At 32.8% G+C, this 26783-nt stretch overlaps 1 protein-coding gene across 7 annotated transcripts in view; it reads right to left on the bottom strand.

Annotated features, from left to right (window-relative positions):
- LOC130445656 (segment polarity protein dishevelled homolog DVL-3) overlaps nt 1-26783 on the bottom strand; it is a 29916-nt gene that overhangs the window by 1277 nt on the left and 1856 nt on the right. The window contains exons 2-12 of one of the 7 annotated variants that reach the window (XM_056781411.1): nt 26272-26341; nt 25219-25415; nt 24258-24420; nt 24024-24193; nt 22821-22949; nt 21816-21910; nt 21349-21480; nt 18417-18682; nt 17886-18093; nt 8711-8911; nt 2090-2322 (exon numbers count right to left, since the gene is read on the bottom strand). In XM_056781411.1, coding sequence (XP_056637389.1) covers nt 2276-2322; nt 8711-8911; nt 17886-18093; nt 18417-18682; nt 21349-21480; nt 21816-21910; nt 22821-22949; nt 24024-24193; nt 24258-24420; nt 25219-25415; nt 26272-26341 — 1678 coding nt within the window. In that variant the 3' untranslated portion in view covers nt 2090-2275. Of the gene's footprint in view, nt 1-2089; nt 2323-7371; nt 8912-14823; nt 15289-17885; nt 18094-18416; nt 18683-21348; nt 21481-21815; nt 21911-22820; nt 22950-24023; nt 24194-24257; nt 24421-25218; nt 25416-26271; nt 26342-26783 lie in introns of those variants that run through there. The other 6 variants (XM_056781413.1, XM_056781414.1, XM_056781412.1 and 3 more) reach the window with 6 other exon arrangements.

Below are 26783 nucleotides of genomic sequence, written 5' to 3'. Positions count from 1 at the left end.
AGAGACCTGGTTAACTTTGAAAAAAAACTATTGCAGGAAAATGTAATACGTGCTAGCCAGCGAGACTGTACAAGAAATAATGTACTGAAAGTGATCATTTGGCCATTACAGTCGCCCGACCTCAACCCGATTGAGTTGTGAAACAAATTTGACAGGAAAGTTGTCCTACTGTCCTACTTCAACTTCACACGTTCGGAATATCTTGTAAAACGAATGGAACCAAATAGACGACGATTATTTTTCGAAAATTGTTACAGAGAATGCCAAAATTGTACACCGAAAGAATAAAAAATTCAAATTTGTTTTATATATTTCTTTAAGAAGATGCGGAATCCAAGTAACGGATTCCACCAGGAGAGCTGATGGATTTGTGGAACTCCCGTAGCCTACCCACTAAACCGCCATCTTCTGTCATCCCATCCAACCAGGAACTATTGTGATACAGAGTGTACTATATTCTCATCTATATCCAGATTTAGTTGACCAAAAGTAGGCTCTGTTACAAGAAATTTTTCTGGAGTAAAATTAAATGTTACTAGAAATTTCGCTTAATAAATCTAATATTTAAAGTTATGTTGGTACGAACCGTGTAACTAGCGCCCTCTATGAGAGTCAGATATAAAAGCAAATCCATTGGATGTATCAGCTTCCAAAACACATTCGTATAAAATTTAAATACAATGTCGCCAGTAGTTGCGGCAAAATCGGAAAAATTATGAATAATTTTTTTTCTTCAACGCCCTTATCTCGAATACGGATGGTGTCTATTTATGCTAGAGATGGGAACACCTTTTTTTTAAACACACATCCAAATGGACATTATAATTTTAAAACTTAATTACGCGAATATCATTTTTCTCATCCCCTTGGTCGAATTCAATCATCTAAGAAGTCTACAACTGAACGTTTGATCACAGAACACAGTTGATTTAACAAACTTCGAAACATCGCGTCCGCTACGAACTATTGCGCTAGGGTTACACAAGGGTTTAGTCCCCACAATGCGGCCATTTTTTATGAAACATTCTCTATATTGAAAATATATTTTTATTTGAAATGATGCCAAATTATACTAAATAACTATTAATTACTCGGGACTAAACGGCAGGGAATTTTTTGAAAGATTAAAAATTCTGATTCTTCGTTCCTTATTTATCTTTAAATCCGTTTGTCTAATTCGTAATTTCAGAAAGATCTTTGCAGTTAGGAACACGAAGCACGACCTTTACCAACCTACTCCAAGTTCAGAAATAGTTAAGGGCTCAATATTATACAATGCAAGAAAATGCACAATCACTTGCCAATTGGATTAAAATCGATATCATCTTTTATCATATTCTGCAATAATTTAAGGGCATATTTACTGGAAAGTGTCTTCTACTTTGTAAACGACTAATTTTGTTATTCACTGTTGTTTTCTTCTGTATATTGAAATTTTATTTGATTTGTATCTTTATTTAATTATTTTTAAGTTTCTTTTTTTAATTTTTACAAGCTTTTGTCTACAAATTTTTGACAATAAAGTGTTTCTCTCTCATTTTTTCTTTTTGTTTATTTTGGAATATTTTATCCTTTCGCAATTTCGTTGCTGGAAGTACTAACAACCAATTCATTATTGTATTATAAAATGAGTTATAAAAACTATGAATTAAGCTGAAAATGATTTTTCCTTTTCCAAAAATAGTCAGATCAATCCTCCCCACACCTCGGTTTAAATCTCAAGAAAATTTCACTCGCGCTTTATATTAAAAATACAAAAAAAATCGCAGAAATGTATAACCTATAAACAAGAAATTATTTTTTATGTAAAAAGCAGTTCAATTCTTCGGGACTTCCCCTAAAATGAGAAAAACCGCAAGACAATTTATCACAAAATAGATTGGAATGAGTTGAATTAGAAGAATTCTCAGGTCAAAAACAGAAAAATTAAAAGGGATGCGAGGCAGATAATATTATAGATACCCTTGAGTCATGAGAAGTTGTTGAACCATAAAAAAATGTGAACGTTACCCAGTAATTCTCAAACATAATTTTTGTTTTTGATTTAAGATCTTAGGTTAAGGGGAGGAAGCAATTAATGAAACACTAATTAGCAACATAGTATTTAATACAAAATTGTCTAAATACATTTAGATAAAATATATACGAGAAAGACCATATAGGAAATAAGATAAATGATTTTTATTATCGTTTGAAGAACGTACGTGTCCGATTTATTAAATAAGGAAAAATTGAATACATTATTATCTACAAGTGTTTTTGTTGGTGGCTGGGTTCAAACGTTTTTCTGAATTAGGAAAAACCATTTCCAATCCGTTTCATCTAAAAATAAACATTTTTATTAACTAATATTATTAACATCCAGCTAATTTATTTACGTTAAAAAAATTATTAGTTTCATGCAAATTTCGATTTTAATATGAACGAATCGAGTTTGAATTTACTCCTTCGTTGCTCACGCGGCGTCTACAAGACCCCCAGGAATCTTCTTGTTCTAGTATCGGTTGAAAACAATTCAACAGCGACTTCTCACATACTGTACCTTCTACATTTAGACTGAAGAATATTTAGAGCGTTCGATTACGAGGTATAATTTGAAAACTGTCATTTTTAGACTAGTCCCAGAAATCGATACAAAAAAATAGGGTCGATAAGGTGCCCGCCATTTCAGCTTGTAAACTGTCGGCTGGAAAATTGGCTGAAAAACCTCATAACTTTTTGTAACGTGAGATTTAAACCTCAAATAAGAGCGGTGTGATAGCGCGAGAAGTTTTTCAGGCGGGAAAACCCTCGTAACAAGTGATCCAAAGTGCCGGAAAACTCATCTGAAAAACCTCATAACGCACGGGAGCGAAACCTTTTGTAATGTGCGGTTTAAATCTCAAATAAGAGTGGCATGATAGCGCGAAAAGTTTTGCAGGCGCGGCGGGAAAACCCTCGTAAGAAGTGATCGAAACGTCGGAAAACTCATAACGTGTCCGCGCGAAACTTTTTTATTAGGTTTTTGGAGTATCAATTAAGAGCGGTGTGATAGCATAAGAAGTTCTGCAGGCCGGAAAACTTCTGGAAAAATTGAAGAAAATAGGCGTATATTTAAAAAGAAAATTTTTAGTATTCGGCCTAATGGAAAATTATTTTTGATGTTTTCATCAGGTTACAATGAAAATTCGCTGAAATATAATAGTTTTTTATCGCTCGCGTGATTTTAAAGCGCTTACTCATTTTCCACCTACGCAAGCCGCCATCAACTCTAATTTTTTTTTTAATTCATTCACTGCGCCGATTATCAATTGATTTTGATCAATTTTTTCAAAATCTTCTGGGAATAATTATTCTTCTTGATAAAGTTGCTCAGTATTTAGTAATGGCTCGTGGTACCCCAAGAAACTTAGAGGAACGTCGAGGCAAGATGGTAATCTCGGTGCTTGTCTCTATCATTGCAAAAATGCGTTAAAGATCAGAATTGAAATAGCTCGAAAGGCGTTTGTCAAGTACTCCTCAATGTTTGCAAACAGAAATCTAAACGTCAGAATAGGATTCATGGAATGTTATGTGTGGTCAGTACTGCTGTAGAAAGTGGAAACTTGGACCTTGAAAGCTTAATTAATAAAAAAACTTGAGGCTCTATAGACGCATTCTGAAGATACCCTGGACTAACAAAATCACCAACGACGAAGTACCAAGACGCAACGACAAATGCCTACTGCTACAGAAGATAATGCGGGGCAAAGTAGAAGGAAAGAAAGGCATCGACAGAAAGAAGAAAATCTGACTCAGTAACATAAGAGAATAGACAAATCTCAACGTCGAAGAATTATTTCATCTCGCGAGAGGCATTTAAAAACGTGGTCGCCAACTTTCAATGAGAAGAAGGCATGAGAAAGAGAAGAAGATTATAATACTTTTTGCAATATCATGATGAAAGGAATAGAATAAGGAAAATATAGGGTTGAGTGGTGAAGAAGAAGAAAATCAAGATGATTTAGAATGTCACGCTAAGTTTGTATTCGGAAAGAGGTTAGATATATCTGCTCAAAACGTAAGGACGCGTTTAGATAACATTGTTAGTCATTTACTTGACGTTAAGGGCATAGGGAAGCTTGTATAGTCCGCTTCGACATGTTGGAGTTTATTTTTCACTAATAAGTATATTTGTAGCAAAAGAGAATGGTTTAGCAGAGAAAGAGATTGCAAAAATACAAATTTGGAGGAAATGAAAGCTTTTGTACATAGGATTTCATAGAAATAGTAGAATAAATACTGAAGAACTTTTTCAAATGACTGTCACGCTCATTTTGACGACAAAGACACCAGAAATGAGACAAGAGTCATTGACAAACTTGCTCCTATCATTGGAAACAGTCTAATGGCCCTTCCCAAGTTGATAATAGTGTTAGCTCGACGGTGACAAAACTGGACGCACCAATTTTTGGTTCTGGACGGAATGTCACCGGAGATAACTGGTTTACCAATTAAGAACTAGTAACTGACCTCCCATGTGTACCATGGTCCATGACAGTATTTAATATATTGTTAAACTTAGCAGGTATTAATGCTCACGTTGTTAATAAGGGAAATAAAATCGATGGATTGGACAAAAGATGACATTTTATAAAAAAATTATGTTTGGAGTTAACGAAAGACTATACAGGTCAAGATCAACTTGTTTGCCTAAAGAAGAACATAATACTGGGGGTACTAGTAAAAGTGATCTACAGGCTACAATGACAAATCCCGAACCAGAGAATTCAGAAAGGAAAAGAAAGAAGACATGACTCGATACAATTATGACTTACATTGAAAATATATTTGTTTAAAATTTATATTTTTTCTATTGTTATTTATAATTATAAAAAGTTTAACAGGGACTTAAAATGGTAGTACTTAAAGATGGTACTATGCTCAATAGGTTCTTCACCGAAGATTCTCCACTGGATATACACTTTAATGGTCAAACCCCTTCTTACGTGCGAATTCAAAGGGTGGTGGTACTGTACAGATAACGGTAAAAACCAAAGTACAAACCTAACTAGGGCTCCTGAAGTTCTATTGGATTTTCTGGATGATCTATGGTATGCTCTAGTGTAATAAAGTGTTCAAGAAATGTTGAGTGATAGCTGCAAGGTCCAGTTGGGTAACCGGAAGGAAACTGAACGACGACGCTCATTCGTTGGCAAAATAGGGATCAGTATATCCACAGACCTGGTTCTACACCAGTGATTCCCAACTTTTTTTGTCTTTCTAAAATTCTTATACCCCCCCCCATGTGACATACATTTTTCGTATTAAAAAATTGAGTTGTTCAATTAAGAAACTTACATGATAGGTTTCAGGTAGAAATCATTAGAAAATTGTTAACCCAACACATTAAGTAAATTTTCAAAACAAAATCAAAATAACAATATAATATGAAGACAGCACATAGTCTGAATATATTCAATGGTGTGTTCTAGGTGCTGGAGTGTAATAAAGTTGGACAAATAATAAACCTAACCTAGCCTTTACAATTTTTTGTATAAGAGTAACTAGGAATTAAACGATAATAAGAATTTGATGTACTTCTAACAGAAATATTTCAGCCGTTTAATTTTTTTTTTGAAATTTTACATGTAATAAGCGTATTCACCATGCGAACAAAAATCATGCGAATTGATTATATCAAGATGTAACAAAAAATAAATAAAAACATTCAAATTTAGTAGATTATTAACATGCTTCATGCGGATAAAATTATAAAATAATTGAATTTTGAATAAATACAAATTTAAATTAGAAAAAATCCAAATTGTTCATCAAATCATTTGAAAATTTTTTTCTAGAAGCAATGTTTGTCCCAAATTTTTGAAAAGGTTCTTATTTTCTATATTTATTCTAAACATATTTCAACTAGAATTATTTTTACAAAATTTGAATTGACAAAATTCTGTACATCAAAATACTGAGACACCATTGTAATGAAGCATTGGATTAAAGATACAATTTTTTTCATAATTAATTTTAGTCGTTTTTTTAAAACAAAGATATTCGTTATGTAACTCTTCATTGAATTTACATTTTCTTTTTTCATAAAAAACATTTTATGTATGAAAAAAAATTGATTGAATAACAAAAGCAAATAAAAATCACAAACTGAATATTAACCTAACCTCAAACTGACAAAAATCTCAAAGCTAAGAAGATCTCTCTATACTGTCCAACAACCACGATTCTAGGTTGGAATTTTTGGAACCGTTGGTAATGTTCATACTGAACACACTATTTACACTACCACTACACCAGCACTGTCTGATGAGCGTTTCAATAACCAAGTTAACATCTTCTGAGACTAAAGGTAAACTGTTTACCTTTGGTCTATAGTTATCGAATCGTTTGTCGGAGTGTTATTGTGAGTGTTCTGCAGATACTACTCCAGGTGGGATTATGTTGGACACTTCGGAAAAGCATTTGTCTTGGTAGTAACGGTAAAATAGAGTCAGGTCGGTGACATTGAAATATTCGAACTAGTAGAGTAACGATGGAAAGTGAGATAAAAAACAAGAGAATTTAGAAGAAACTTGAGGAACTAATCCTGATGTATAACCGACTGAGCAATTTATTGCTTTTGCTTGAACAAATAGGTCTATAAAAAAAATACCTAATATTTAAATAAAATCATTTAACTAAAACATTTTTTTACAAAAAAAATACAATTACTAAATTTAATATACAGTTTAAATATTTTTTAATAAAATTTATAAATATATATATATATATATATCTTTAAAATATACAAAAAAAATTGAAAAAAAAGTTATGTAAAATCTACATAAAAAGCAGCAGACATGTAAATTTGTGCCTAAGTTAACTAGTGTTAAATAAATGCAAACACATAATGTGTTCCAATATACCAAGTTTTTTGCAAATAAAAAAAAATAATATAAACGAACCCCCCAGACGCATAATAAATTATACCAAACAAATATGCAACATTAAATATGTATTATAAATTTGATGGTACGAAAAGATTTATTTGATGCGGTTTTACCACTTAATCCATGATTGTACCATCCACGATAATTATAATATAAACAAAAGTGAAAAAGATAAAATAAAATTTTTTTATATGGTATAACGTTAATAGCATTAAAAGTATTCTGCAGGTATAACAAGGATTTCTACGTGCCATAAAACCCAGGTGAGCCTTCCATCTTTCGGGAATAATTTCACTATCCTGGAACCAATTAAAACACCATCGATACTAACACTCACAATCACACCGTCTGAGAATCGTTACGATAACCAAGTTATCGTCTTCGGAGACTAGAAGACGTTGTAATGGTGAGCGTTAGTATTGTAGTAGTGGCGTAAACGGTTTGAAAAATTGCATTTTCATTTTGGTACAATTCACATGCGTCTAGGCTAACAAAAAAAATCGCAATTGCACTTTTCCCTTTGCAAATTATGTATATTATTTTGATTTCGAGGATTTTCGTGATTGCTTAAAGTTTTTAAAAGTTATTTAGAGTTAGAGTTAAGATACGACACATGAGAAAAGAAATTGAGACAGGGGACGATTTGAGCCCAAAAAAACGAAGGTGTGACAGAGAGAAGCGAATCGACTTCTACAAAAATTAGGTTTTAACGTCCTTGGCCCTCATATCACTGAGCTGAAGCAGTGAATCAGTGAGACTCCAAGCCTGCTATACTGAATAATAGAATTTCCTGGTACACAGACGGCTCCAGGAGAAAAGGCTTAGCCGGAGCAGGCTTCTGCTCAATCTGCTCAGATACCAGAGCTGATATATGACTCATAACAGCTGAAAAGGTGTGCTCTAGTCCTATAAAATTTGGCTTGTCAGACGGACTCACCAGTAAAATTGGGATCTGCGAACTCATCATTGATGTAGCTAAAAGTGTTGATATCGCGAAGGCACACATAGTTAGACTTTGTGCGTCTCACACCAATTAAATAGGCGCGAAATGCGACTAGGGAGCGGTTTTTTAACCCGACACGGACATCTAAGACGCCAACTCAACACCATGAGCATCACGGACGATCCGGATTTCTGCTGGTGCATGGAGGAGGATGAAAGTGCAGACCACATCAACTGTGAGTACCCAGCACTAACTTGTAAAAGCCTCGCAACTTAATAACATCAAAAGGTTAAAGCTTCTCAAAGGAAACATCAAGTGCTCAACGGCCACGCACAATCCTACTATGAACTATCTGTAGTTTGGGCTTGACAAGAGAATTTTTGCATATCCTGTATGTGGTTATTGATAAGATGTTTCAAATAACTCTGTACTTAACAGAATTATGAATCTTCTAATTTTCATTTCAAGTATAGAGTTTTTTTTTGGATATATGGAGAATTGATTAAACCTAGAACTTGCTTCTTCTTGACAGTAACACTGTGAGTTCTTAGATTTTCGAATATTTCAACAGTTATATCGAAAATTATTTCAAAAATATGTCAAATTGGAAAACGATCAGAAATAACCAATTTGCAAAAAACTTTGTACATCAATTTTATTGAGTAGACGTTAAAAAAATAAAATATTTTAATATAGTAATGTGATTAAAAAGAAAAATCATTTTCGAAAGTAATTTTTTTGAAAATCAAACTGTCGACTCAATAAAAAGATAAATAATAATCAGTCACATTCTACATAACATCCACAAACATTTCACATGGATTACCCATGGCAATTTTAAAAGATTGTCTACTACCGGCAATGTCTTTTGACTGTGGATTTGTCGAAACTTGAGTTCCGCTGCTCTGTTCTGAACCGTTCGAACTACCATTTCCGTTTCCGCTGGTTTTTGGTACGGCCGAAGAACGAGGTCCTAAGGAAGTGATGTCGCTGTCGGAAGCGCTGCTGTGACCAGCTGCAGTATCTTTCAAGTGTTCTGAACCTCCTGATGAACCACCTGCAAACATTTTTTTTCTTTACTAATTTTCAACAGCAACAAGATGTTATCGTTAGTTAGTAAATGCAGTAAATTTTAGACAAGACGAGATAGTAAAATTTCGATACCTTACGAGGGTTGCTACTTAACTTTTGAGATAAGACAAATAAAAACAAATAATCATGATTTAATTCAGCTTTATTATTTTTCAAAATATTCTCTATTAACATCAATACACTTTTTAGACGACGCCATCTGAAAGTTGTTCGTTCTGTATTCATTTAAATACCGAAAGTTGCGTTTTTAGTGTTCCATGTTCTGGAGTACACAACTTCAACTTCCTTAAACGTGACTCTAGCCACTTCAATGTTGACAGTTTCAGATGATTTTGCATAACCTTAAATTTTTAATTTTCTGAAATTATTTTGTTTTATTCGTAGTTTTGTCTAAATTAATGAATAACATTGAATGACGATGAAAAAGAAAACATCAGCGATGAAGTACATTATATTGTTCAATAAATAAAATGTTTATAATTCTCCAACAAAGTAGCACTTTCAGTCCTTAGCATACAAATAACTATTTCATGCGTGCGAACCAATTGTCGAAGCATTTTTTCAATTCCGATTGAGGTACCTCCAAAACACGTGATTAAAACGCTTCAACCGCTTCTTCAGGTACAGAAAAACATTCATGTCGCAAATTATTTTTGATCTGCGGGGAATAAGAAGAAAACTTTTGGTGCCAATCAAGAGCTGTACGCCGAATGACATCGAATGTTTTTACTATCAAAACAATAAATTCATCTTCAGCGGTTGCGGTTTTTAGACGCCGTCTTGAATATTCTCTATATCCTGGTGGATATAGAGACTGGTCAACTTTTTTACGCAAAACTCGATATGAAATCCATTCTCGAATGTTTTTAAGCCAAAAGCTTCCTTTGTTCCTACACCCCTTTGACTTGTTTCAACGATAATCCATTATTGTCTTTTATTAGTTGGTTTTTGGTAGTGTCTAGCGAATTTTGAGCATTAATCTATGCATCAACATCTCTAATGCTTCAATGCCGTTCGGAATTTACAATTTCACGGTCCATACAGCATCGTTCCCTGCCTCATTTTCATTAAATTGGTTTTATCCATTGTTATACTGATTCTGTTTTAAATCCGCATATCTGGATCTGGCTGGTACGTTATTATGTATGCGTGATCTGGAAGGCAACTTAACCCTGATGAAATTACTGTATTATCCTCTTACCCTCAGAATATAGCAGGTGGGATGAAAAGTTCGCAAGCTGACATATAGATGGCGTTACTATTATTAAATCCATATGATTTTCTGTGCCTTAAAAGACAAATGTATAAATGTGATTTTGATTGTTTGAAAAGGAGCTTCGGGTGTTAATGAGCATTGATTTTTGACAAAAAAACTACTATTGAAACCAAAGCTTGTCTTGATGAAACTTTATTCGATTATTTCCCTATGAAATTTCCATTTTTGTAGTTGGAATTTTTGGAGCCGTTGTCGATATTCATTCCAACACACTGTTTATACCACCACTCACGATTACACTGCCTGACGCGCGTTTCAATAATCAAGTTATCATCTTCAGAGATTGAAGGTTGACTGAAACCTATTTTATACTAAAATTTCCCACCTTTTCCAGTAAAAATCATTAAATTCTAAAGTATAGTGGGAAAATTTATGATAAAACAGGCGAGTGCGGTTGTCAGTAAGTCAACGCGTTGTGGACTGAACGGAGCGTACAAGTCAATGCGTTTTGGGCAAATCATCAAAACCCACAACACGATTTGAAGACAAAGATTATGGGCAATGAGAAAGAGCAAAAAATTCGGGAGTGAGTAGATGACGTGAAAATAATGCTGTGACATGAAATAAATTTCTCATTTCTGAGTTATAAGTCTTCGAAGTTGCGAAATTAAAACTTATATACTACACTACTATCTAAAGGCCAGGGGCGGCTAATGCCCAATGGTAAATAAACCGCAACTTTTACAGGGACAACATGTACAATCTAAAGATGAATTTTTCAATCGATTTAAAAAAAAAATAGTACTCTTTGTTTAACTCGATCAAATTTATGGTTTACGAGATATGTAGATTTTTTTTACATGCCAAGGAAATCGTACGCCATAAAGAGGCATTCTGAAGAAAATAATCATAAATTGTGATTATTCATCGAAAAAACTTTCAGGAGGTATTATGGATAATAAATAATTCTAAGTATCGCTGACCATTCAGGTCATTATCAAAAAAATATGGCCTTACTAAATTATTTTTGATTATTCCTGCCTACACATTAACACAAAATCGATGTTGTTTCTTTGGGATTCTATGTGAATTAGTAAAATAGTCTCGTGTGAAACCAGCTTCACCAGTAAACGTCGTGTTCGACAGTATGCAGTTTAATTAAAAACGTTTAATTGTGTTTTAATACCTCCTGTGAGTATTTTCGATAAAAAATTACAAGTTATGATAATTTTTTTCAGAATGTTTCTTTATGGCGTACGATTTTCTTGGCGATCTAAATATCAACAAATCTCCCAAACCATAAATTTTATCGAGTTAAACCAAGATACCTTTTTGTTAAAAAAATCGATTGAAAAATTCATCCTCAGATTGTACATATTGGCAACCATTGGGCATTAGCCGCCCCTGGCCTTTAGATAGTAGTGTAGAATTATTTATTCCGTCAAACACACTACGAGAACATACTTAATCATCCCTTAAAAACTCCTAATATTCGAATGTATTATTTAGAAAATGGTAATTATACACTTTCGCGGTCACCTGGTTTTTTGGCTCTAGAAAATCGAAAAATGGATGGATTTTAATGATCTTGGTCTCAAAATGTTCCATTTAACGGCGGATTTATAAAAAAATTAGTAGAAATAGCTGGAATGAAAATTTCTCATAGCTTTACTGTTTTAAATCGTAAAAAAAGCGGTTTTGCAAAATAATCCTTTACAAAAAATTATGGTAATTATACACTTTCGCGGTCACCTGGTTTTTTGGCTCTAGAAAATCGAAAAATGGATGGATTTTAATGATCTTGGTCTCAAAATGTTCCATTTTACGGCGGATTTATAAAAAAATACGAAAATTAAAAAAAAATAAATATTTTTTACAGTTACATGACTTTAAATGCAAAAAAATGACTTTCTACATATAATCCTTCGTAACTGTTTCTGACGTCGTGGAATCAAGTTCATAATTTTTTTTCGCAGTTTACATAAAAAATGAATATTTTGAAAAAAAACTTAATGTCATGAAACTGTAAAAAATATTTATTTTTTTTAATTTTCGTATTTTTTTTATAAATCCGCCGTAAAATGGAACATTTTGAGACCAAGATCATTAAAATCCATCCATTTTTCGATTTTCTAGAACCAACCTAACCTAACCTAACTAAAAAACCAGGTGACCGCGAAAGTGTATAATTACCATAATTTTTTGTAAAGGATTATTTTGCAAAACCGCTTTTTTTACGATTTAAAACAGTAAAACTATGAGAAATTTTCATTCCAGCTATTTCTACTAATTTTTTTATAAATCCGGGGTAAAATGGAACATTTTGAGACCAAGATCATTAAAATCCATCCATTTTTCGATTTTCTAGAGCCAAAAAACCAGGTGACCTAGAAAATATACTCAAATATAAGTTTTGATTTTGCAACTTTAAATTCTTATAACTCGGAAACGAGAGGCCATTTTTTGTGAATTTTCACGCAATCTACTCACTCTACTTTTTGTACCACCCTGTAGATATCAAAATTGTTATTATAGGGTGGATAAAAACTTTTGACCCGTAGTATATATTCTTATATTGAAATGTGCCTTATTTATTTCATAATTTTCGTGTTTATATAGGGTGTATTAAAATGTAAATCACTTAGATGTTTACTTATTGAGTTATAGGGTGTTTTATTCAACTCCAGTTGCGTAGAACATATAAAGTGATTGTTTTTCTCAATTTCTACCTAAATAATGTCCGCGTAACGGCGATACGATTATATTTTAAGATATTTGAAGCTAACTTATCTCGATTTTTTGTGGTAATAGGATTTATGGAACGTTTAATGATGATTATCACTAAATAATGTAGTATTGGTACTCTAGCAATTACCCAGAAATATCGGTCAACACTTTGCGATTTGTTTTTTCAAATTTGAGAAACAAACTAAGTATAAAAAAAATAAATTATATGTTAGTTTAGTTTTTATAATCAAAATAAAGAAATTAAATAAGGGAGACCGGAAAGTAATGACATTTTCTTCAATTAAATCGAGACCTTCGTTCGGGATAAAAGGAAATCCGAGGGTGCGATATCGGGAGAGTTCGGTGGTCGAGGCAATTTATTAAATTTTTTCTAAGGTTTGTTTTACACAGTGCACTCGCATTGTCGTGTTGCAGAATAAAGCCTTTCGTGTCGTAGTACAATGAAATCTTTTATAACTTTTGTTTATACAGTTAGAAGAATTATTGACCTAGTAATTAGAAGTTTAATGTTTAGCAGCATCATTAAACCTAGTTGTCTATCCAATAATATCATATCAGCTTGCTATGTTTTATTTTTTTAAGAACAAAATTATTATCATTACCAAATAATAACTAGGACGAATGCACAGCGAAATAACAGTAACAAGAATCAAGAAGCTCGATTCAGCTAATCTAAAACTACAGAATGTATTACCTTCATAAAGCAAATCAGCTCTTATAAATATTTAGGACACGAAATCTGCATCGGAAAAGACAAACAAACCTATGAGATAAAACGTAGAATTGGGTTAACATAAGAAACGAAAGCATATCTCTCACGTTCACAAAATATTAAGCGATTAAAATTCGAATTACACAGAGAAAAAATAAAATGGAACTGATCCAAATTGGATGGGCGTTGGGCAAAAAAGATTTAGTATTGGAGATGCACACCGTAGAAGAAGACGTGCAGATGAGATAAATGATGATGATGTCCACATCGGTTCCCAAGGAACTGCGAACGATTGGAACGCTTTTAGGTAAGATTTGGACCCCGGGCGAGCTGTCTACAACGTTCATTCTTGTCTTAGTAGGTGTGAAAGATGAAACTTCCATTTGATTCTATCGCCAGGTGTGCAAAAACATGGTGGTGGCGGTGGTCATCCTTTCTCAAGTGTGTGAGGTGTATAGAAAAAAGTGTATGAGTGTGCAACATGTACGCAAATGGCGCAGAGACGACGGACGTAGAGACGCGCATGACTAATAACGTCATAGCCGGCCATCGATTTCAGCTAAATGATCCCGAATTCATAACATTTTGATCGCTTATAATATGATATGTGCTAGATGGGACCTGAGAAATTTTTGGTCTCCGTTACCATTGATCCAATACAAAAGAACAATCTCGTCAGAGAAAACATCAAAAACTATTTACTGCAAAGTGATGGCGAGTGTCTTTTGGGAAAAGGGCTGTTGTGGTGCGAATTCCTGTCTACCTGTACAACAATTGATGCGGATCGCTAATGTTAAACGTTGAGAAAACCTTGAAAGGCATGCTCACAAATGGAGTACGACTCTATCAAGCCAACGCGCGTCTGCTCACTGTCCGACTGATCTCGTCAACAGATTCGGATGGAATACTGTCTAGCACTCTCCTTATAGCCCAGACTTGACTCCCAGTGATTACTATACCTTCCCTGAATTGAAAAAACATGTTCAATGCCAATAAACATGTTTTTAATTCTGAAAATTCGTTGGAAACGTTTGTGGACAAGTCAACTGTTTCAAAAAAACCGTTCGAGTACCGCAGTTAATTTAAAATCTACACCCATCAATATTTATCAGTCAGGATCATTGAAAAGACCTATATACATATTTTCTTGAGCTAAAAAATAAAAATACAGGATGGTACATAAATAAATAAAAGAGAAATAAACGAAATACAAATATTTTATTAACAAAGAATAACTCAAACAAAATATTAAAAAAAATTGTTAATTGAATCGAATAACACAAACATAACGATATTTTATTAAGTATAGACGACGGCGACGATCGTATTAAAGGGATGGCCAATAAAAAAAATACCGTATCACATTTTGGATATTAGATAAATGATAAACTATCGGTTTGTTTTAAAAGTTTTAACTAAAAATCTTCTGTACATATAGATGGTATCGGTGAGAGTATTTAACCCTAAAGTTTTCTTAAAAATATCAGTCAAACATCGAATATTCATATTTTCGACTTGTACAGTACTGAAATCGAAAGAATATCACAGCACCAACCATAACTTACGTAAATTTCTATCTTTATTTAATAGCTAATTTAGCACGAACGGATTTTTTAACTGCTCTATTTCAACCCTCACGAAGATTCAGATTCTATCAAGCGAACATCTGAAAAAGAAGGTTTTATATTCTGATATTTTGTTAAACGAATCAAGTACATACCTATACTAGATGTCAAGTACTTTCTACTACTACAACTATTTTACAATTCACCAAAAAAAAATCACTTGAATCACTTATAGACCAGAGCATAGTGGCGCATTACTTCGCACAATTGTTTTAGTAGGAATTTTTTTTTAAAAGTCCGGCAGGTGTTGATATCTTTTGACGTTATTGTTTAAACAACGAAAAATTAAATAAACCAGAAAAAATGCATTTTTTGCACACAATTATTTTTTTTATATTCTTTACAATATTTCGAATAAAAAAGTCCTTACACTCACTATCGTTTGAGCTTTTCATAAATAATTTCAACTATAACCTAAATAGATTTGAAAAATTTTATTTTTTTATATATTTTATTCACATTATAACAATAATCTTCCTTCGCGCATATACTTCCATCTCTATGTACGAGGCGTGGCTATTAAGTAACGAGACTAAGGCTGTCTATAGACAAACGTGTGTAGCCGTAGCCCTGATTTGTATAGAAACTGCTTTTATGTTTTGCCGGCGAAAAAATACATATAGTGAAATTTCACATGAAACTTGGGAAAGCTGCGACCGAAACTTGTAATTTAATCAAACAAGTATATGACAATGAATTTTTGTCGTTTCGACGTGTTTTTGAGTGGTTTAAGCGTTTTCAAAATGGCTGGGAAGATGTTGAATATGATTCAAGTTCGTGTGAACCTTCCACGTCAAAAACGGATGAGAATATAAAAAAAGTAGAAAATATTGTTTGATTTGATCGTCGCCTAAGTATTCATGTGATTGTTGAATCTATATAAATTGTCGAAGAATGTGTACGACTAATTTTAACATGCGAAAACTGGTGCCTCATTCCACACTCTCCATTAAGTGGTTTCTAGTCAAGTACAACATTTCAATGTTATACTGAACACAATGTTCACACTACCATCCACAATTACACTGTCTGATCGCGTATCAGATAGTGTAATTGTGTTAGTGTAGACAGTGTGTTCAGTATGAATATCACCAACGGTTCCAGTTAAGTTCCAACTTAATTAATCCCAATGTTAGACCACCCACCTTATTCGGCAGATCTTGCACCATGCGACTTCTAATTCTTTTCTAAGGTCAAATCTGCATTAAAAGGAACAAGATTTTTGTCTTTTGAAGCTGTGATCTAAAAGAACGAACAGAAAAAAATTTCCTGCACTGTTTTGAACGATTGAAGATTCGCATGTAGCGATAGAGGAGGGGTATAGAAGGTAATAATAAATAAATGTACATAATAATCAATTTGGAGAAATTCACAGATCTATTTCAATACGCAAAATGTCTATTGGCACCATTCACTAAAAAATTCATGACTCTAATTTCTACCATAAAGACACGAGATAAAGAAATGAGTCGAATCAAGCTTTATCCAAGTCTCTAATTTCAATCGACAATGTTACAATAATGGGCTTTAATTCACGGACGAATACAGTCCATTGATGAATACTTTCCACGGATGAATATCATCACCGGATAAATACCACCTACAGATTAAATCTGACATATATGCCATTTTTAATTCCAATATATTATTTTCATTTATTCAGAATGAATTATACAAAAAATTTATTGATAATTTGATTGTAAGAATAACCTCAGAAATTCCGTGGCAATTGGACACGAATGATTAGGTTAGGTTAAGTTAGGTAATCAGAATTTAATATGAAAGAGTGGAAGTTCGATGAAAATTTGTATTATGAAGGAATAATAGAAACGTACTTTCAAGCCAAAAAAATCCTTGAAAAATAACTATATTGTTATTCATATTTTATTATCGACAGCCGCCACCTGTCACTTTGGCAAAATTTGAAAAAAGGGGGATGACGAAATTAGGCAAAAATCCACCACTCACGTCCACCCATCCCAGCATGTTTATTGTAATTGAACCTAGGTGTGTAAAATTCAGCAACCGGTTCTGAGGATGTCCAAATGGTTTGGAATTGATTATTATTGTGAATATATAATAAAAAAAATTGTGAACATAAAAACCTATAGAACTTAACCTTTCACCTTAAGTTCTGATCGGCAGGACATCATCATCACCCTCAACCGAGCTGTGCCTTCAATATCATTCAAATGGTGAGATTTACAGAAAAAATATAAGATACCTTTTTTGCATAGCATCAAATTTCCAACAAAATTCGTCAATAACATATTTCTGTACAAGAAATTAATGATGAGGTATAAATTACTTTCTAATTGACCGAGAAAAAAATAAAAAACTCCCATGCGGAGTATCTTCCTATTAAAATTAAAAGCTAACCCATTTTCCCGTGTCAGTATCCATATATACAGTGGTTGAATAATTATTGGTTGGTTGTTTAGTATATTTTCTAAGTTTCCGAAGTTCAACAAATAAAATCTAATTAATAAACGGTTCGAATACGAAAAACTATTGGAAAATAAGAAAAAATATGACGAAAGGCCACATCTTCACTAGAATCTATTAAAAAAAATTAATCGATAAATAATTTCATCTATTCCAACGCAAATCAACAGAAATTATTCAAATAATAACTTACCGCTTCCACTTAAAACGGATTCCTCCTTGTTGTAACCGTACACTGTATTTTCGCTGTAAAATGGCATCGGCATATATTCCAATGGATTGTATGTACCGCTATATGGCATGTAATTAGGAACGTTCGGTAAAGGTCCTACGCTATCTGTATCACCCTGTATTTTGAGGTTGGTCATTGCAGAACAAAGATCGCCAAATATGTAATAGCACTGTAACAAGAAACGAGTACATTAACAACACTGATAGACAACAATGGCTATTTGTAAAACAAGGGAGGAAAAAGCCACATGTCTTCCCGAGGACGAAGTTTACTTCATTCAAGGGAGATAAAAGAACTTCCCTCCCATTTTATTCATATAACAAGTCATTTTTTAAATGATCTATTTATGAAAATAACAAATAAAATTTCATCGGAACAGAGCATGTACGTAAAACTTAAAATCAGATTGGTATGTGCTGATATTTGGTATCTTATATCATCCCGTAGGTCAAGTGTTTTTCCAGGTTTTATCGAAGTTGACGTGACACTTACCTGTTCGGAGAACGTAATTTTATTGACTGTATGTCTGATGAATCCAGCTTTCAATAAATGCGAAGCGTATTTTCTTGCGTCTCTTCTTTCTTGAAAACCTTCAATATGTGTCAGTAACCAATCTATCATGTCGGTACCAATAAAAGCATTAGGAATTGTTATTTTGAGCCACATTCTGTCCCGAATTTCTAATCCGCTGTCCGCTCTTTGCATCGCTTGAACCACTTGAGACATTGGGGAATTTACAGACAATGGTTCCTCCATATCTGTAACATTATAATATAAATGTCTGGTTATTTTCAGATATTTTAATGAAATCAAGTTCAAAGTAATGTTAAGCCGGGAAAACTATTTTTTAAAGTTTAAATCTTCTAGATTCTAAGGGCTCTTTTACACTGGGGCAACACTATGGGGCATTGCAATATACCACAAATTGAGGATGTTACATGCTACAAAATCCAACATCATGCGGCCGATGTAGCATGCTTCAATCTATTTTACTTCGTGTCTAGATAGTTTTTAAAACATTGTGCTATTATTGGAATGCTTTTGGTTTACTTATTAGTTCGATAAAGGGGATAGATACCATAGATTATGGCTGATCAAGCAACTTTAGCAGTAGCTTATTTAGTACCAAGACTTGCACATAGACAACAGTGGAAGAAACATTGATGGAAAAGAACATTATTCCAGGACAACCTACTGACTAGTTTACTAACAAATTTGAGAGCAGATAATGGTACCTTATTGAGAAACTTTATCAGAATATCAAATGAGAACTTTGAAATTTTACTACAACTAATTACACTTTATATTCAAAAGAGAACAGGAACTACTAATAATAATTAACTAACCCTAATAAGACCAGTAATCACATATACGATGGAAACAACAGTAATGAACCAAAGAGAAGAAGAACTTAAAAGAAAGATAATGAGAACTATAACAGGACCAAACATAACACAGAAAGGAGAAAGAAGGGCAAAGAAAAACGAAGAAATAGAGAGAACTGGGGAAGGAGAATATAGTGAGATACATAAAAGCACAAAGGTTCAACTGGTCCGGGCACATAATGAGAAGAAAACTAATTGAAATGATATAAGAGCACTAAATATAGAAAACTGGTGAGTAAAATGCCCATAGAAAGCTGGTGAGTAAAATGCCCGAACCCAAGAGAGTGGAAAATAATAACAAAAGCAGCCAAAACACAAGACAAACTATAAAGAAAATAAAAATCAGAAAACTGCAAACAAGGTAAACCATTTTTTACTAATTTCATTAGATCCAGAACGCTTTGTTTATTGGTGATACGATTGTGTTCCCAGTCGAATGCGTTTCTCAGGTTTTTAATTTTCTTGTTCAATCTCTTTTTTTCTGCAAGGCCACATTAAACATTTTTTTTTATAATTTGTATTGAGCAAATCCCAGAACACTTTACTTTTTTTATAATCTTCAATAAAGTCTAAATATTTTTCTTTCAGAAGTTTAATTAATAGGGAGCAATCAGTTCGTCTTTGTAGTTCTTGCCAATTTTGACTGGTAGTTTAGTTTTTCTTTACATTTTTGGGATTATTTTTTTATGTATCATAATAATGTGACTTGTTCTACAGTGAAACGTTTCTTCGGAAGCTGAATCAATGGTAGAGTTAATCATTCACCTTTAGTAGTTGAATTCAACCAAAGTTTTTCAATTCAATTGACAAAATACAAGTGATGTTGCACAGATTTTTAGCTTATTTAGAAAATAGAATTTGATACTTGTAAGTAGTTTTGAAACGGTATTTTACCATTTTTGTGGTTATTAGATGCCCTCTAAGCAATGTTTTGCATTTAAAAAGTATATTTCTTCGTATGCTTCATTGTTTTAGTCAGAATTAGTAATAAGATAATTTTTTTGTGTTGCTTCACAGTGAAAAGTTTCTTTCAGAAGCCTTTACTAATTAAATTCAACTGGAGTTTTTGTATTTAGGAGTTAGAAATATTATTTATTTCTATTATTACTTATTTTGATAACTTTAAATAATTGTCACCTGTATTTTACCCCTTTCTTTACCATTTTTAGGGTTATTTGGTACACTCTAGGTGATTTTTTTGAATTTGAAAATTTCATCTCTTAGCATACTTCGTAATTATGGTCAGAATTTATACTATTTAGGTTCTCCACCATGAATTGTTCTTTTCAGAATCTGAATGGATGGTTAGTTAATCATTAACCTTTCGTAGCAAAATTCAAATGTAGATTCTAAATATAATGAAATTTTCGGACTTGCTCCACAACAAATTGATTCTTTTGAAATTTGGAATGCTACTCAGATTTACAAGAGAAATTTTGGATTTAATTAGGAACAAAAATTATTTTAATAATTTTAAACAGTTTTGACCTGTATTTTATCTTTTCTTCATCATTTTTGATATTATTTGATACCCTCTAAATAATTTTTTTTATTTAAAAATTTTCTTTCTTTGCATACTCAATTATTTTGATCAGAATTTATAATAGTCAGTGATCACATAATTTTGTGAGCTGCTCCACAACGAATTTTTTTTTCGGAAACCGAAATGATAGTTAGGTTGATCATTCATCCTTCATAGTCAAATTTGGATTTAATTGGTAGAGTAAGTTATTTCTTTGACATCTTATTTATTAGACCTTGTATACCAAATCATATTTTGATAAAGACTGAAATAAGTCGAAACGTGAATAGTTTTAAGAGACCTGAAATCAAGATGATTTATTAACAAAAAAATAAAAGTCTTTCCTCCAGGCGATTCTTTGAGGTTAAGAAGTTAATTTCTTGTCGTTCTCCAAGATTGTGGTGTATAATATTGTAAATAATGACCAAATTGGAAATGGAAAATGCAGCAATAATAAAATAAATAAATTGAAAAAAAAAGTGTGTCAAAAAAGCCTCATGGTTGAGTGCATACATACCAGGACCTAGAAGACACTCACGTTCATTGGCGGGTATCGTGCTGGCTATTGATGAGCTTGATACAGTTGAACTACTCGGTGGTCTCGCCACCGGATCCCCTCGAACTGCAGCTGTATGTGCCACCCAAGCACCTACGAAAATAAATCAATTTATAGGAGTAAATCATTTAAAATTAAAATGTTCGTACTAGTAAACTGGAATTATATTGGAAAAATTCATTTAAAGACCAGATCAAACATTCTAGACACTTCTAGATTTAAACAAAAAGCAGCACCGGACTTGTAAATATTGAATTCTTTAATAAAAATTATTTGGAAACCTAAATAATTCTACGAATCCTGACAAACAAGTCACCAAAAGTTCTGAAGGACATACAACCACGCAAATATAATTGGTATATTTTACAGAAATTCAAACAGTTCATTAGAATTTGAATGATCATTGTATTTTACTTATTGTTACTTACCCGGATCAATAGGTCTGACGGGTTCTGTTCGTGGTATTGTGAAGTAACCTTTAGGATTGGGATCCCAACATTTGGCAACTACTAGTTTAATAGGTCTAAAATAAAAAAAACACTATATTTTCAAATATTATGAAATAAAATTATTGAAAATCATCTTTTGAAATATAATGAAGATAGAGTTAAAAGAAAATAAATTAATATAATGTCTCTAAAATTAATTTCTAAAGAATCGAAATTTTCTTTAATTAAAAGATTGTTCTAGAAAAAAAAATGTGGAACTAATTGAAATAATATATGTTCCATAAACATCATCTTTAGAGGAAATAATCGAGCAATTTTTATTTTAACCTTCAAATTTGATGTTAGAAGAAGAACTAACATCATCACCTAATTATACGAAGATGTACACCCAGGTAATGAAGTTTAAATTTTTGAAACCGTAAAATTTATACTGAACACACTGTTTATACTACCACTCACAGTTACACTGTCTGACGCGCGTTTCGATAACCAAGTTATCTTCTTCAGAGACAGTGTAATTGTGAGTGTTAGTGTAAATAGTGTGTTCAGTATCCCAGTTAATGTTAAGTCTTTTATAAATCCGTACGAAGCACGTATTACTCCTTAATATGTTCTTTATATGTCTAATCCATTCTGCAAATAGGGCTAACGGTGAAAGGGCTATAATAATTTTTAAAAAATCCTCTTCAGAGACTGAACACCGAGCTCTACTGGCTCTATGAAGACCCCAGCCTAGTGATTGAAGTCAAAAGAAAGAAGCCCGAGGGCCGACGACCATGCAAACAATGGCAGGATGGGAATTAGGTGTGAGGGGGTGGAGTTTTGTATCGTGATGACTGGAGAAATGTGGTGGAAGATGTCAAGGCTCTTTGAGGGTCCTAGTGCCAGTGGTAGCAGTTATAAAAAAAAATACTGATGATAATTTTACATGATCGTTACCAATTCAAGTGATGTATAATAAATGTTTTGATTTAAGAAACTTACCCGGGTTTTTGTACAACTTCTCTTAATACTTTAACAGCTTCATCGTTTGACATATTTTCAAAATTTACATCATTCACCTGTAATATCATGTCACCAGGTTCTATCCTGCCGTCTAAAGCTACTGCTCCCCTGGAAAATACAAAATCAAATATTATCAGTGCTCTTAAAATTTGGTATAGTTTCTGTGCGCAAATGAAAATAACATTACACAAGCAGATTTTTAATATTGTAGATGATATCAATTCCTACACAAATTAATATTTTACATTTCACTTCTATACTTATTGTTGATATTCTGAACCCTAAAAACATCAATATCACCAGCATTACAGCCTGAAGAAAGGCTTCGACTTTCTCTAATCTCGAACACCATCCTTTCCGGTCCCTTGCAATGAACATCCAGTTTGTTGCATCTTTAGAGACCAAGTCATCCTTGTTCTCCCTCTACCTGGACTATCTGTTATTATGACCTTTAAGTTCTTTTTTGTGGACATACTGTTGTCACATCTTGAACAGTATTATGTCTGTTACCTGATCTTCTGTACAAGTTACACCTACATCTTCAGAAGTTATTTTTTTGGATAGCCCCTTAAATTTTATGTCAATAGCATCCGTTTTTATTAGGGTTCAGGTTTCTAAGCTATAGAATAAAAATGGTAAAATTAAAGTCTTACAGAGTTTGATCTTTGTACTTCTCGAGAATTTGACAGTCCAAAAATATCAATTGGTAAGCATTATAAGCCTTTTTAACTCTTTATTAACGTTTATTCGGATTTATCGAGGTTCCAAAATATACGAGGTCATCTACAACTTCAATGTTATATTCTACAATTGCAATATTTTGACCCGCATTTCTAGCCCTGGGCTCTTCCGTCACAGCCATTAATTTTGTCTTAATTGTATCGATTTATAGCCCATCCAATATCTCGGTTGTTGATTAGAGGATTTTGGTTGATTGGGCTCTTTACTCGTTTGGTCATCTTTCATACTGAATATTCCATAGACTTGTCGTTTACAAACATTTCTTCTTAGGGTTCTAGATATCTCTGTCCTCTCCATAACAACAAAAGAATGTAATATTTATGTCAAGTTTGCTTATAATAGTTTCCTCAAGATATTCCGTTTCTAATTGTGTGCTTCTCCTGGTGCTTTATTTTCCTTCCAAATGCTTCTACTTTATTAGGTCTCAGTATGAATACATACCCTTTCATTATGGATCCGACATATATGCCTCCATCTCCACCTTTATTACTTTGACCAACAATTGAAATACCCAAGAAGTTGACTGTGTCCATGTTTAGAGTAACGGTAATTATATTTAAAGACATTGTAGAATCTGTGATGCTTGAATAAGAACTTGTCCGAGACATTGCCTGAAACATATATGGATTAGAATATCGAAGTGTCAAATACGATGTTTACTGAAACTCAACAAACCTGTAGTCTTTGTTTACGTCGTCTTTGGGGTCGTTTGCGACCAGCAACTTGCAATCTACTAACGCTCGAACATTCTGATAAAGCGGTATGTCTTCCTGTCGTTTCCGATTGAAAACTGGTAGTTTCTAAATCTGAACTTACTATCGAAGCAGTTTCATATACCCTAAAAAGGTATTAATGAACAACTTTCAAGAGATATTAAATTTTTAAAAAATTCTTTAAAATTCCATTCCAATATAAATACTTAGATATTTTATTGACAATGTAAAGGATGTCAAAAATAAGGTAACCCATATACTTTTCTCCACACCTTACCTTCATATAGCTAACCATAGCTCTAATTAATTTCTGGGACGAAAATTCCTTCAATTTTTTTTTACCAACCGCCCCCATAATTTTTCAACGGGATTTATATCAGGACTATTCGCCGGCCATAGTAAAGTTTCAATATTGTTTTGCCCAAACCTTTTCACTTATCCAGCTGGTTTAGATCTGATAATTGAGACTACTGTATTGAAGAATGATATGTCGACAGTTCCTGTGATGATACAATTTGTAAGTCGCCTTTTGGTACCCCTTGTTATATATAAATCAACTATACCAGGAATATCGTTTATGTATCACCTGGCTAGTTGAAAGATTTTTGTTTTCCATCGCTATTTCTCAATCTGGAGCCCCAATGCATATGATTTACATTATAATCACCCCCAGCAACGAATCTATTTATTACTAGGCCAGTCCAGTCCTAATCACATATAGATGTACCAAAGGGCTCTCTTAAGGTCATTTCCAAGATGCACAGTGCCTTTTTGTTGCTATGTTTGATGTCGATATGTGAGGAATAATTAGATACAATATTTACCATCAACTTTAAAACCCCCAGGTTTGAAAATAGAATAAATAATTTCAAGTTTCAATGCCCCAAAACTTAATGTAAAACGTAATGCGTTGAGATCTTTACCTTGGAAGATGTCCGTTAATACGTGAAGAGTATTTGTGGTGTCTTCTACCCTGTCTTGAACTTATAATACTCTCCGTGTCAGTACAAACAGATTCACTTACTGGTGGCGGCGGTAATCTTGTTTCTGATTGATGTGTTACACTGTCTGTACATTGAGAACCTCCATCAGAATGATTGGAACCATCAGCTGATACCAACTAAACAGGAAAAAAGTTAATTTTCATCATATTATATATATATAGGAATTTCAAATATAAAGAAGCAAGGTGAAAGGAATCGAAATTACTTTGGAAAAAAATGTACAATATCACCCCCTTTTAACAAGATAAAAATTTTGTACATTTTCCTTGTACTTTGGTTACCTTGTATAATGCCTTGTATTATAAGGAAAATGCTGAATCAGTTGGCTGAATTTATAATTCAATTTGGTTGAAAATTAAATAAAAAGTAACACAGAACTTGCATTAATCTCTTTCCTTAACTGGCAATCCAATGATACCAATACCGAATCCTTTTGTAAGCATTTCTTAAAGCCTTCCATCTGTGGTCATTGCCTTCTCAATGACTTATAAACAGTTAATTCCCTTGGAATTAAACTTGATTGTACTATGCCCCCGAAAACAATATCCTTGAGCTCTTGATAATATTTCATAGCAGGCATTTATAGGTTGATTTAAGTCATCAGTTTTATATTAAATCTTCTGAGATTTTTCACAAAGTCATGGCAATATACATATTTGAGGTCATAGGACATCTTGATCTGACACTTCTACACTTTTGAAATCACTGATACCACTTGTAAACAGTCTTGAAAGTTACTAGATCATGGACACTTTTTTCAACTAGAAAGTTATGTTTCACGACAGGCACTGCAAATGCGATTTTACTTAAACGGACATAACAGATTGACAAACTAGAATAGGCTCAAATTTGCCACTACTTGTCTCAAAATATAAGGGTATGAGGCATACTAGTTGAAATAGATGAAGCTATAAAATACACCTAATATTTGACAGAAATAGAATAATGACGACTATAGATTTTGAAACTCACCCAACTAACTACTCTTCCATTAAAACATGGTAGAATTGCAGAATCTTCTACAATTTCTTCTTTAACGACTCTAAAAAAATGAACAATGGTTAACAATATTTCTTATAGGGAGAAAAATTGATGATTCAAGTTGTACAAAGGAATATGGTGCTGATATTGGTGGCCACAGAAATAATTCAAATGTTGAAACAAGGCCATGGTCAAATTTTGTTACTACAATACCCTAAAAATTTAATTAAGAATGTATAAATCTTATTTTACAATGAAAATAATATTCATAAAAAAATATCGATTGATGAGACTTAATACTTACAAATTTCTAAATATATAATAATATAAAAATCTAAATATTTATGATCGCACTTTATAGAATGAAAAAATAAAATACATTATTATTGATTTTTTCCCTGAATCTAACTCAGACATTTATTTATCGAAAAAAGTACATCTCTCACAGAATTAACCTGTCAGATGTTGTTACAGAATAATTATTACCATATATTAATTTATAA

This window comes from Diorhabda sublineata, chromosome 6 (assembly GCF_026230105.1).
Source record: "Diorhabda sublineata isolate icDioSubl1.1 chromosome 6, icDioSubl1.1, whole genome shotgun sequence".
NCBI classification, from domain to species: Eukaryota; Metazoa; Arthropoda; class Insecta; order Coleoptera; family Chrysomelidae; genus Diorhabda; species Diorhabda sublineata.
The sequence above is the reverse complement of the archived record's forward strand: the minus strand, read 5'-3'. Positions and strand labels throughout refer to the sequence as shown.